Source organism: Glycine max, chromosome 6 (assembly GCF_000004515.6).
Source record: "Glycine max cultivar Williams 82 chromosome 6, Glycine_max_v4.0, whole genome shotgun sequence".
NCBI classification, from domain to species: Eukaryota; Viridiplantae; Streptophyta; class Magnoliopsida; order Fabales; family Fabaceae; genus Glycine; species Glycine max.
In genome coordinates, this window is record NC_038242.2 from 49,265,349 (window position 1) to 49,279,281 (window position 13,933).

Below are 13,933 nucleotides of genomic sequence, written 5' to 3' on the forward strand. Positions count from 1 at the left end.
TAGTCAATGATTGCGATCCTAACAATACAAATAAAAACAAAAAATGGCCAAGTTTTAAAGTATTTTAAAAATATATATTTCATTTAATATCATCCATGTGCTTTTATATGTTTCTAATTTATTAGATGAACATTAAAAATAATAAATATGTTTACCTAAAAAAAATTATTTATCATTTATTATTACTATTATAATTATTATCATCTCTAGATTGGTCACTCGTGTGGAGGAGTTTCTAAGATGAGTCGACAAGTCACTTTCCTAATTTTTGACCTCACAACAACCACATATAGCCCACGCAGATTTGGATCTTCTAACACAATGCAATTCATAAAGTGATGAAGAAGATGCAGAATTATAATGGTTGGTGAGTGATATCACAAGGCATTTAATGAATAAATGATAATTCACTCAGTTTTCTCATCAACTATTTGCAGTTATATATTTTAGTCGATAGTGTACCCTCAATTTAGAACATCCGAATCTTGGGGGAAGGTGTTTGGAAGGCTTCCCCTTAGTTAGGGAGAGTAATTATATATAAAAATAAAAACAAAAAAAAAATCATGTACTAATAATATAAAATAGTATGATAAATTTACATTTTTTTATAATAATTAGCTTAAAAGTTAGAAATAATAATTTGCAAGTTTATGATTAGATGACACTCAATGAGGATCTGGCTCATTGGGTGTGGAGGTAATTATTTTCCACAAGATTTCTTTTTTTTACATGATATATATAACATTTATTTTTTGCCCCCATAAAACATTTTTCTTTAAATGAATATAGAGTTATAAGAGATAAAAAAAAAAGAATAGATTGATATTAATTTTATTACTTTATCTTTCCGATTTTTTATAGTATTCACAATGAAAAAAAATCATATAATATTTTTAAAATATAAAAATGTGTAAAGAAAAATTATAATTTATACAAATATAGGTATTTTAGTTTTTTTCCTACATATTGTGCATTTTGTAGAAGCTTGTAATTATTTTTTCTTTGAAAATATTATAATTTTATTTTCTCCCCACTAGAAAAAATTTTAGGATCAGACAGTCTGTAAAATTGTATAAAAAATGTATGCTGATATAAAATATAAATAAATTTTAATTAATTTTATCTCTTTTATTTAATTGAAACTGTATTTTCAATAAATTTCTATTGATATCAAGTTTAAATGAGAGTCAAATTAAAAAAAAATATTTTCTAAATAAGATTAATAAAATTAAATAATACTCCACTAATAGATACTTTTAATTGGCATGAATTTGTTTTCTTGTATTCGAATCAGACGGAATACTTTTTTTCTAAAAAATAACCGGATTTTGCTGATAAATTTCATGAGTTTCAAGTCTAAAAATAAACTTGTATACATTTGATATCACTTTTAAGATAATTATGATAAAAATCAACAAAATTACGAATGATTTGTGATTAGATAATATTATAAAATTACATTTGTTATCAATAGACTATTTTTTAAATTTCATTTTTGCTACAATTAAACATTTCCTCAAAAAAGAAAAAATTGTAAAATCTTTCACTTATTTACAATCAATTCATTCAATTTCCCCCCTTTTGAGTATGCAACATTACTCATCCAGGCAGCATCATATCCTTGCAGAATATCAGGGAATAAAGGAGTAACAACTCAATCCAGGAATTCTTCAAAACATAGCATGCAAAGTTCTAATTCCTAACGTAGACACATCATCTAAATTCAAAAAACAGAGGGCCACCATAAGTAATCATCCATGTCCTCCTTGGAAAATTTACTAAAGTCAACCCTAAAATTTGTGAAGGCACAATTACGTAAAGAGCGGGGTTCTATACAATTCCTCCAAATAGTGGTTCCGGAGAAAGGCACATTGTTTAATATTTCTTCACCATTTTCTTTTTGCAGTAGTCTTTGGAGCTTGAGCAACCTTCTTCCCAGATGCAGAAGCACCTTTACCTCTACCACCCGATGTCTTCTTGGAACTTGAATTTCCCGTTCCCTTCAGTTCCAACTGAATTTGCGTGGCTACATGCACGAATATAGATCAAAAATCAATGATGCTCATCTATTTAAAAGGATAAATCACCAGAAAGCCCAATCAATCAACATGCTAATGGCATATGATGACCACCTACCCTTTGAATTATAGCTTTGAAGTTCTGATTGCAGCTTCTCACCCTTGGTGCCCTCTAAAGCATCATAAAAAGAAAATTGTAAAAGCAATCAATTAATATAAAAGAATAATAATTAAAACCACATAACTTACCCAACTCTTCATTATCAGAGCTGTTCTCTTCTTCGCTCTCGTCTAAGGTGTCACCTTCACCTTTTTCCACTTCTTCACCAGCTGGTTCCAGAATAGCAGCAATACGCTTCTTAGGGACCTTTTTTACCCCTGGAAGAGTGATTAGATCTGCAACTCGAACAACCCGAGATGAGCTTTGCTCTTTGTATGCTTTTGTCAAGGCTGACTTAACGGCAGGCTGTATGCCATCTAGTGGATTAGGATGACCCTGATTCATATAATATCAAAAAATTAACCACACTTTGAGAACAGTTTGTAGTAAACACAACATAAAAATAATATAGTCAAGGAACCTTGAATTTTGATAACTCTACTATAGTATCAAAATCTTCTTGACTGATAGAGTATGTATTCATCAATTCCACAACTTGCTGAACTGCTTCAGCCTGATCATTTCAAAAAGGGCAATGAGATTCAATCAAGTTCAGCATTTCAGCTTTAAACATTTGGTATGTTTAAAACTAAAGAACACGTGTACTTCAACCAACCTTAGGCAGGGTTCGCAGGGGCTCTGTCATTTCTTTAAGAAGAAGAGTAAGGTATTCCATGCGAATGGTATCCCTGCAACCATTTAATGAAACATGATTATAATGAGTCTACTAGACATCGTTGTAATGGAGATCTAGGCTACCAAAAGTCTACTGGACATGTAATTTCCAAAACATAATACATAAGCACATCATACCATTCTCAAATTATCCCATATTTGTAGTACATAAAACAGAAGAGCCTAAGCTAAGATTGACAATTTAACACATGAAAATCAATAACATATTGACAGACAAATTCAAAGGGTTGGAGCTGCACTTGATTTCTATCCAAAATCTAACCAAAATCATCAAGGTTTACAAATAATTTGCAAGTATTGACAGAAGCATTCAGCAAGTAGCCAGATGAAATTAAACTCCCTGAATTAGATGCATGAGAGAAGATGCAAACTGAAGGTAAAATATTGAATTCATATTTACCTTCCCGAACTAGATTCACGAGAAGCAAGAATGTGAACATGAAGATCATCCAAAAGCCTTAGGTTTTTTCCCATTGTTGAGTTCTTTCCCAGCCACCCACCAAACCGGTTGAAATTTCGTTCTCCCTGCAGATATAATGCAAGTTGTGATACAAAACTAAAAACAGAATCAGATGAGTTCAATGAAAAAGACAGTAGAAAAAAAATAGGAAAACCCACAAAAGCCCACCATGCTGCACACATATGACAACTACAATTTGTGATGTAAAATCATCCATGACTCTACCTAAATGTTTTAGGTGAAGATATTCCAAACAGTTTTAACGGTTTTATATCTCTAACTAGTATCTAAATCGGGGGGGGGGGGGGGGGGGGGGGGCAATGAAACCAAGTCAGAAGTCCAGCCCATAATGAGATTAATACAAGGGCATATAGTACATGTAAATTTAAGAATCACTGATGCAAGATTTTCCTGTACCCTTAGTTGTCAATCTTGTATAGTGGTGAGCATTGTGTAGTGACCAACTCTGAACACTATAATAGATAGCAGGATAGCCACTACTGTGATATTTCTTTTATACAATTCATATGATTTATTAATTAATAGCATATACATATAAATGCTCAATGAGAGTCTTAGAATGTGGGTTTGGGCCTAACTCAACCCAAAAAGTTAGCTCATAGGATGAGGGTTGCCTCTCACTTAAAACCTCTCAAAACAACGTGGTGTTAAGGGCAAACATGAGATTTGATATTTCCTCTTTGTAGCAGTGCTATAGCACTGCAAACCCAGTTTTATGGGCTATAAATATTAAAAACAGATGACACCCGTGAATGAAAATGCACCCCTATCCATGTCACAGCTGATGGCTGCTCTGCCACACACCGCTGCAAAAATGTGCCATTGATAACTATGCTCGCTCCCTAAAGCCCAAAATAAAGTGGCAGAGAGAAGGGGGCAGGGTGGGAAGGACATATTGCAATAGCCTGAACAAGACAAACTATTTTTACCTGTTCAAGTATTTCCCTTTGCCCATGTAACAATGATGCACTGAAACAAAGATGAGAAAGAGAGGATGAACAACTAGGTGGAACAAAATCTAAAAATGAAATATTTTATTTTCCAGAGCACTAACAAGGCTACATACGGAATTATGCTTGTAGCAAGGGAACTAGTTTGAGAGAGCTGCCACTGTCTATATCTGCGAATCTGTACATTCACTATATCCCCATCAGCAATAGACTCAGCAGCACGGGCAATCAGGTTCATGCGTTTTATGCCACTATCATCCTTACCAGCCAAGCTTGGTCTATAATTAATATAATTTTCCTGCCATGCATAATGCCATAAAGAATAGTTATATGAAGAATATTTGAAATAAATCGTATAATTCAAGTTTGCAGCATTCTAGAATAAGATTGTGCAAGGATCAATTTTACCTTGGGCAGTTTTCAGATATATTTTCAATATAGTCAATTCTAACATCTAATTGGTATATCAAATGATATTGATATCTAATACCCATTTCATTTTTAACCAAAATCAACTTTAATCAATCATTCTTTATTTTTTGCTAACAAAATGTGGTTAGTACAAATATATATGGCTAACTTAATAAAAACATGTGAAGTCAAATTTGATTAATCAAAGTTGAATTAGGTTAATGCAAGTGGTATCCACACCATTAAGTACCAATTTCATCATGGAATGGCCTTCAAAGATAATAATTCCAAACAACCTAAATTGAAAAAAAAAATGGAATGAATCTAAGAACCTGGATAATAAGAGGAACAAGATCAGGATCACTCATGCTGAGATTTATCCTCTCATCCATTTTCAACTTCCCAGCATTAAAACCAAAAAGCCTACAAGATAAGAGAAGTTATCATGAAATTAAATTCAGCCACAACCTTCTGGACTGATAATGCTTCAGATTGCAAAGGATAAAATCATAGCCATGCACAGCCCCACTGAATCACTGATGAAATGCCAACAAATCCACAGATCTACAACTTATAAAGTATAAGCCTTATAAATGTCATCACATTCACACTTGGATCAGAGCAAACTAGAGAAAAAGAACATAATAAATAGCAGTTACAAATCAACAGTTGAAATGAGAAGTTGGGATCCTTAAACTGGCTACTTGAAAATATAATCATTCCAAGGTGGACATAGTTGATAATAACAAGTGTTAACTGGAACAAAAAAGATAGTTAAGAAAACCACATTTTATAAAGAACGATGTTTATAGAATAAAATCCAACTGTTTGCCAGAGACCATATCAATTCGGTTCTCATTCCAAACAAATTTTTTCTTAACCCCTCAGTACCAATTGAAAGTCCATACTGTCTCCAATTGAGTCCCGAATTTCCTTTGAAAGTCACAGTGGCAGATCCAGAAAATTTTCTAAGTGGGGGCAAGAAATAGTTTATACAAACGAAAAAAATGCTTAAATGATTTGGTCTCTATTTTAAAATAGAGACATTTAGCCTCCAATTTTGCAAAATCTTCGATTTTGGTCATTTAGTCAAACTAAAAGTGTCGACTATTAAGAGATTAACATTGATTATGATATGGATCACACAAATAATCTTGTGTCACATCACTAAATTTCGGTCTCATCTGATTAATCTCTTACCAATCAATATTTTGGAAGGACCAAAATCGCAAATTTTACAAAAGTGAAAACTAAATGTCTCTATTTAAAATAGAGGGATTAAAACTGTAATTTTTCAAAAATATGAGGACTAAATGTCTCTATTTTAAAATAAAGAGACCAAATTTATGGATTTTAAAAAATAGGGGGACCAAAAATTGCATTTAAGCCAAAGAAAAATATCACAAGCTTTTATAAAATACATAATGTCATGACAAATAAAATCCAAAATACTTAAGTTTCTACAAATTATAATTGTCATGTATGTATTTTTATACTTTGAAAATGTTCTACGATTTTTTTTCATTTTCAATACTATATAAAATGAAAAGAATAAAGTAATAAAAGTAGTATCAATTTATTCACTTTATTTTATTTCTTATATTTTTTTATTATGCATATACATTTGGAAAAAAATCTTATGGGCGCAATTGCCCCCACAACCCAATACGTGCATCCGCCATTGCATGGTCACGTACAGAATTTTTCAGTACCACTTGTACTACTTTGATCAGATTATTAATAATATATATATTTTGTGCCTTCCAAAAAAAGAACGTACAGAATTTTTCAGAAAAATCTAGCTAAGAATTTGTTGATATTTGATACCGAGCATGTTTCTGGGGGAATAAAATACTATTATTTTAGTCCTTTACAAAAGCTCATTAGAATTGCAATGCCATGAATGAAGGCATGCAATATTCAATTATAGCCACATCATTGATTTTTACTTCTAAATATCAGAATAATCTGATAACACTAAACAGATCACCGAGGGTCCAATGCCAATAAATAAATTCAACAGTTTGAAAGGGGGAGAAAAATTGAATGGAAAGTAAGCAACCACAATATTAAGAATAAAGATACAACTCACAACAATGTAAGCCAAACAAGCAATTAGAAATTTAGAATTAACATATATGACAAGTTTAAAGATTAGTTCAGAGATATAATATAAATATTATACTTATCAACAGCTGTGAATGGTGAAATGTCTTCATCTTTTGCATTGGTAAGAAAGCGCTGCCTAATATCATCATAGTTGATAACTGACATAGAGAGGCTCATATACTGTAACTGGTTTAGTGCCATTCGCATATCTCCATTAACTCTTTCTGCTAGTTCCTCAAGTGCAATCTGAAACAACCATAGTGAACAATTCAAGAAAATAGGTTAGTCAATATGAAGAAAATATTTTATAATTTGTAAGAAATGGATATAAAGGATTCAAGTAATTTTGTACCCTCAAAGTCCACACAATTAATTAAAGTTAAAAATCTGCACAAAATAAGATGGAACTTCATAAGTTATAAAGAAATCACCTCGTTAACTTGAAGTCTTTCAGCCTTTGAAACATCCATCAACCTCTTTGCCATCTTGCATAAATAAAATATTAAGTTCAAAACTCTCGATCCTTAGCATATTTGTTTTAACATGCAAAGGAAATTATGAGAAACTAAAGCTAAATGTTGTCAGATAGACTTGGCTGACTTGAAGGGTATGCAGACTACATAAAAAACTAAGTCAATCAGATCCTCATATATGATGGATCACATGTCAGTGATGTCACTGAACAGTAATAAAAATCACTTTCGGGATCTAAAGAATTTGTTATTCAGATTATACACCCCATCTGTCAGAGGGGAAGGGGAATAAAATGGGATAACCTGCAACATATCATTACATTAAAAAATTAACAACCAGCAATCCTTGCTTCCCTCCCCAAATCAATTAAATGATTTCTACAGTAGAAGCAACATACGACACTTAATAGAGTTTTATTTGGCCGGAGGTACTTCATTTACTATCCAAATTACCATAAGAATTCCCTAATTTTACTTCCCTTTTATAAAGGTTAGATTCCCTTTCCCTTCTCTCTTTTTTTCTCCTTTACCATGAAAATAAATCTTCACTTTTTGTATTGTCTTCTACCTATTCTTTATCCATCTGGCTACACATAATCTTTGTTGGAATATGAAGTCAAATATTTATATTCAACCAAGGAGCTAGATTAAAACATGGGAGTTTAGAAAATATATATACTTTCTCCGATAATAAGTTATAAGACAAAAAAAAACAATGGAGGTTCATATTTGGAATTATAAATTAAAAGTTATAGCATTCAAGAACATGGTAAATCCAATAAAAGAAAGCACATATTTAAAAAATGTGTGAGCTTATGTATAAAGCTTGTTCCCGTTCCATAGTAATGTAAAATAATGTGGTCTTGAAAGAGACAAGGATTATTGCATGGTTAGAAGTCCAGTATTAATTAGCCTTGATGAAAAGGGTATTTCCAATTTTCCATCTCCCAGAAGTCCAAGCAATATAAGATGCATTTGTTCAAGTAAATGGCAAAGTCAACTCTAATATTACGAACATAAATAACCAAAAATCAGTGAAAAGACGGTATGCCTAATGTTTTCACAAGCTAAATAAACAACACTGGAACAAATGCATATGGTTCAGTTCAAAAGAGAGCAACAAAAGGACCTAATCAAAATAAAGATTTTAAATTAAAGTAAAAGAGAAACAATAACTTTTTTTAATAATAAACAAAGAAAGACCTGTTGCTTTGTAGGCTTCCGAAAACTTAGAAGCAAACAGTAGTTCACAAGGCTTTTCAGTTTCTGGCTGTAACGGTCATTGCAAATGCAGATAATAGGAATTTTTGATATCTTGATGCTAGCAATAAGATCAGCAACACCACCCCTGTCACCAGCTGACATCCCATCAACCTCATCCATAATAAGCACAGATTTGTAATGCTTTGACCTGAAATTTTTACAATTATAGAGATTTAACAAGGTGCATTATGGACACACAAATTACATATTATGATGAAAGACCAACCGTTCCATATTAACACCAATGGCCTCGTTGGTTACAAGTTCCTTAACGGAATTTGTTTTGCTTCCACTAATTCCTTTTTCAATTTTGCTATCAGCTTTTCCACGGCTGTCACTAGCATTTACCTTCAATGCATGTATGGATGCAGGTGAGAGAAATTAGATGGCAAAATACCTTTTCCAAACATATAAATTTAACAAGAAATATTTCCACCTCTATGGCTTGGAAACCAAGCTCCTGGCAGACCAACTTTGCTGAAGTTGTTTTTCCTATACCAGGAGTTCCACTTAACAAGACAGCTTTTTTCAAACCAGAGTCATTTTGCTTTTTTCCCTGCTTTTTGTTACCAGTGTCCAAAAAATGCTCATTCCAAGCTTTCAACCAATTACGAAGCTGTAAAACCTGTACACCATTACATTTAAGAAAGTGAAAACTGATTATTCTAATTCAGGTATATATAAAAACAAAATATAACCATCAAAATATGATAATGAAGACTAGTGATTATACAAGTGACTGATTCCCTATGATATCCTTTGGATCTTTAGGTCGATATTTTTCTGTCCACATCGAAGAAGACTGAACAGTAGTAGCAGTTTTCGGCTTGGCTTGTTTAGAAGGTGAGCGTGAAGACAGAGGGACTGCATTTGTCGATAAAGGAATGCAACTCAGAACATAAACAAACAAATAACCTTTGATTGTAATAAATAATTTTAAGAGCTGTTGCTAATTCATGAATATCGAAAAACAAGGATAATTAAAAGCACAACCAAGCAATGCAGAAGAAAATAGAAGGCACCAAGCATACACTTATTAGGGCTTACCCTTAACTTGTGATTTCGGAGAAACTTTTGACTGGGATGCTACTGCAACAGCCTTGTTCACAAGTTTCTTGTCTTCTTGTGAAGAAGCTTTTGCAGGTTTTGAGGCACGAATCATATCAAACAATCCATCCTCTGTGAGGAAGGAAGTTCTATATAAAGAAAGAGAAATATGCAACATAAGTGGTAGTACAATGTAGAAACTCTTAAAATACTTTGTAAATATAACAACGCTGACCCTAGCTCTTTGGCTTTTTCAGACTTCCGTCCCCCAATATCTTCGTCACATAACAGATAATTCTGCAAACAAAGGATGTTAATCACAAACTGATCCAGTGACACGGCCACCATGGCTTTTATGTAAATTCAATTACAATTGAATAAAAAGCCTTATCTAACCGTTTTCTTGCTGACTGATCCAGTGACACGGCCACCATGGCGTTTAATCAAATCTTCTGCTTCTTCTCGTTCCAAACTGTAAAATATGCAAAATAAAAATATATAAAGACTCAAATTAGTGAAATGTGATATATAGGGCTAAACATTCAAAAATAAAAAGAGAACCAAAACAATAACAAAAAAAATGGGGTAGGGGCCAGGAGGGATAAAAGATGAGGAATGAATAAACTGCAAGCCAAGTTCTGAATCATGTCAAGAAAAATATGTGAAATCTATATCAAATATAGAATTAAATACCTGTCCAGTGTTCCACTGATCACAAAAGTCAAGCCAGCTAAACAGTCAGGAGCACCTTCAGGGACTTCCTGACACACAAAAGAAGTTTCAATGCATTGGCCAAAAAAAAAATCTATAGATCCATAGGCTTCATAAATTTGAACCTTTTCTCCTTTGTGTGGAGGATCTTTTCTTTCTCCAAAATTCATGAATCCACCCCTACCACCCCCTCTACCTCTCCCACCAGTTGATCGCCCCGGTGCTCCTCTTCCACCACCACCACCACCCCTTCCAGCAGATTTAGCAGCAGACACAGCATCTTTGTCATCATCTTCATCACTTTCTTCCAAAACTGCAGATTTCTTTGGAATCCCCCTACCTGATCCACTCTTCAATTTTTTTGTTGGAGTGGTGTCAGCTAACTTCTTTTTATTAGTGGGCAAGACAGAGTCATCTCCATCGTCTTCATGAATTTCCTCACTGTCCTTCGCATTCTTTCTTTTAGCAGGGAGCTCCTGCTTTTCTTTCTCATCTTTCCCCTTTTGCTTGTTCGAATTAAAATATTTGCTAGTTATCCTCCTCCCTGAACTTTCCTGACCTCCAGCCACCTGAAAGAGGAGAAAAAAAATCAATTTTTCTCCTTTCCACTTAAAAAATTTTCATACATTCAATTACCCTACTATCCCTAAGCCCTAACAATTAGTTCCTTGAATTGCAAATCACTTGATGAAAAAACCATTTAACTAGAACCTATCTAGTTATGACTCAGCCAAATTACTAAAAATTCACAATATTTAGTTGAAAAACAAAAACCACACCAAAATGGCAAGCAACAACTGAAGGAGTTTCCTTTAATCCATTAGTTGTACAAGCAAACAAACCCTCAACAGAAATTATCCCAAAACGACATATTTTTTTTAGAGTGATAAAAGTTCAGGTGAGCTGGATCCTGGGGACTCACCAAGGTCAGGGCAAGCCTCAAGGCCCAAGGAGCACTTACAGAGGTACTTATACATTACCCACCAACAAGATCCACAGTGGGAATCAAACGATATGAACTCGTTCCTTACCAACTGGACCAACCTTTGTTGGTCCCAAAACGACATATTGTTTCAGAGGGCAATGTAAAAAACAAATTCTCACATTCTTCAAATTTCAATCTTTTTACCACCCATGCCCAAACCGTTAAACCATTGAATACAGAAACTAAACCTACACTCTAACTACACAGGAACAATGCATTTAAAAAAATTGGATAAATAAATAAACAAATCATCATCGTGAACTACTTAAAAATAAAATAAAATAGAATAAAATAAATAACAGCAAAAGCCACCGTTTTCTCGGACTGGGGTTTATCGGAAGAAGGCTTGGAAGAAGCGGCATTGTTGCCCTTGTCATGTGTTTTCATGAACCACTTCCTTATATCACTCTATAATTCGAAAAAAGAAAAAAGAAAATTAGGTAACGAATTTGAAAGCATGAAGGAAGATAGATAATCGAAATGAGCGAAATAACGGTATTTAAGAAAAAGCGAAGAGAAGAGAGAAGAAGAAAGAAGAAAGAAGAACCCTAACTTACCATTTTTGCGTTGAGGCGGGAGAACAGAGAAACTCTGCTCCAACAAGCTGAACGAGTGTGTGTTGTGTTGTGACCGAAAACCTCTATTATTAATTAATTAATTACTAAATTCAGTTTGCTTTGAAAGGAACACTGGAAAATCGTATATGATCGACTTGCTTAGTGAGTAACTTTTTTATTTTCAATTTTTAAATATTTAGTCAAATATTATAGTAAGTTGATACCTCCTTAAATGAAAAAATTATTCGTTTTGATATAAAGTCAAATATTAAAAAAATATAGTATTGAAATAATTGCTTTTCAATATTAAAAAATATTAAAGTTTCTTTCATAGAATAAAGACTAAAAACACATTATTATCGTTTGTTCAAATTTTTTTTATATAGTGAACATCAAATACAAATTTTCTCATTTAAAAATTATTTTCAAATGTTTATTTTTAAAACATATATAAAATAAAGATTTATTTTAGAAAAATAATAATTATTCAAATATGTGTTATGGTTGATGTTTATTTATTTCTATACTAGCATATTTTTAGAAACTAAAAGTAAATAACATTTATTTTTCTTGAAAAATAATAATTGAAAGATAGATTAATTTAAAAATCATATTTTAAAAGATTAAAATATATTTGAATTAATTTTTAAAAAAAATGAAATTTAACTTAAAAATAAAATTTCATTATACTATTTTTTTAACATAATAACTTTTTATGTTGTAAGAATATTTAAATTTTAAAAGGAAACTCCTCCCTATTGAGATTAGTGGGGATGTTTTTTCATTTATATTTTTCGTTTCATATTTATTAAAGTTTACACAAAGAAGAGTGAAAACAAAATAAAATAAAATAAAAGTAATAGTAAATTATCTTTAATGATGTCTGCATAATTTTCTTAAAACAATAAATAAATAAATAAAATATTTCACAAACTAATCTATCTTTCTTAATTTCTTTTCAAATAAATTGTAAAAAAATTGTAAATTTTATTCTATCTCCTCCACCTATTTTCACAAATACAATCACCATTACCCAAAATGTATTGATAAACTATTCATTTTCAGTTTTTCACGGTGGAGCAGTAAAAAAATTGCTACTTTTATTATTTCAATTAGATAATCATTCAACACAAATTTTGACCCATTTGATATCCATTGTGTACAAAATTTTCTTAAGTCAGTGATAACCAAATACCATGAACAAAATTAATTTCTAATTCAATTTTTAATCCACGAATTAGAAAACACTCATGCTATTTAACCTAAGGAAAAAAATATATCAATCATCCTCTCCTATTTCCACCTATATAATACAAGTTTGATTTCCCGTTTAATTTGTTGCCACGTGAATTTCAAGACAAATCTAACCGTCCAACACAAATTGAACAAAATAAAAAGGGATGTAAATGCTTTTGTAAATGTCATTTTGCTACCAACTTGCGTTTGAAACAAATTACACAAGCATGCATACTCACAATCATTACACAGAATGTATTCCATAAAACTTTTCATTTTCACGGTGGGATTAGCTTTACTCTCGGGTAAAATAAATTTGTTGATCTCAAATCAAACTATAATGTTTTTAGTAGAGCAATTTACTAAACTAACTAATAAGATAAAAGCAATTAAATATATAATTATTATGAGGTCAAGTTAAAACTTTGATCCGTATACATTATGTTTATTTTCCCCATACGAAAAATGTTATTGACTTGGTACTTACACCGGAAAATATTTTCAAATGAATCCGTATTGCTTTCATCTTCTTAACACTTCACCATTTTTCATTCCACGTGACTAACAAATTATGATGTAATTCTAGTTTGTAATTATATTTAAATAGTTGTGTCGGATCAGTTTTTGGTCACTACATATAATATTAATTTTCAATTTCATCCCTAACAAAACAAATAAATCAAATCAACCCCTAATCACTCTCACAATACCAAATAAAATGGATTAATTTCGGTTATCTTATTCCTTAGCAGTTCTTCTATTTTATAGTACTTTCAAGTTTCTAACAAGTTCACTCTTTTTGAAGACCAACATGTATAAACAAACACTTTCGAAGA

General features: G+C 31.9%; 1 protein-coding gene across 1 annotated transcript; it reads right to left on the reverse strand.

Annotated features, from left to right (window-relative positions):
* Positions 1 to 1,547: 1,547 nt before the first annotated feature.
* Positions 1,548 to 11,991, reverse strand: LOC100802809 (replication factor C subunit 1). The gene is made up of 22 exons (XM_006582310.4): positions 11,862 to 11,991; positions 11,617 to 11,712; positions 10,445 to 10,888; positions 10,302 to 10,369; positions 10,005 to 10,080; positions 9,844 to 9,905; positions 9,609 to 9,757; positions 9,295 to 9,425; positions 8,998 to 9,186; positions 8,788 to 8,909; positions 8,502 to 8,709; positions 7,257 to 7,310; positions 6,902 to 7,071; positions 5,049 to 5,139; positions 4,422 to 4,603; positions 4,285 to 4,324; positions 3,275 to 3,399; positions 2,795 to 2,867; positions 2,600 to 2,692; positions 2,268 to 2,514; positions 2,137 to 2,190; positions 1,548 to 2,026 (listed from the first exon to the last, which is right to left on the reverse strand). Exons 1-22 carry the CDS (start codon positions 11,862 to 11,864, stop codon positions 1,887 to 1,889), a joined length of 2,817 nt encoding a protein of 938 aa, XP_006582373.1. The 5' UTR covers positions 11,865 to 11,991; the 3' UTR covers positions 1,548 to 1,886.
* Between the last annotated feature and the right edge of the window lie 1,942 nt (positions 11,992 to 13,933).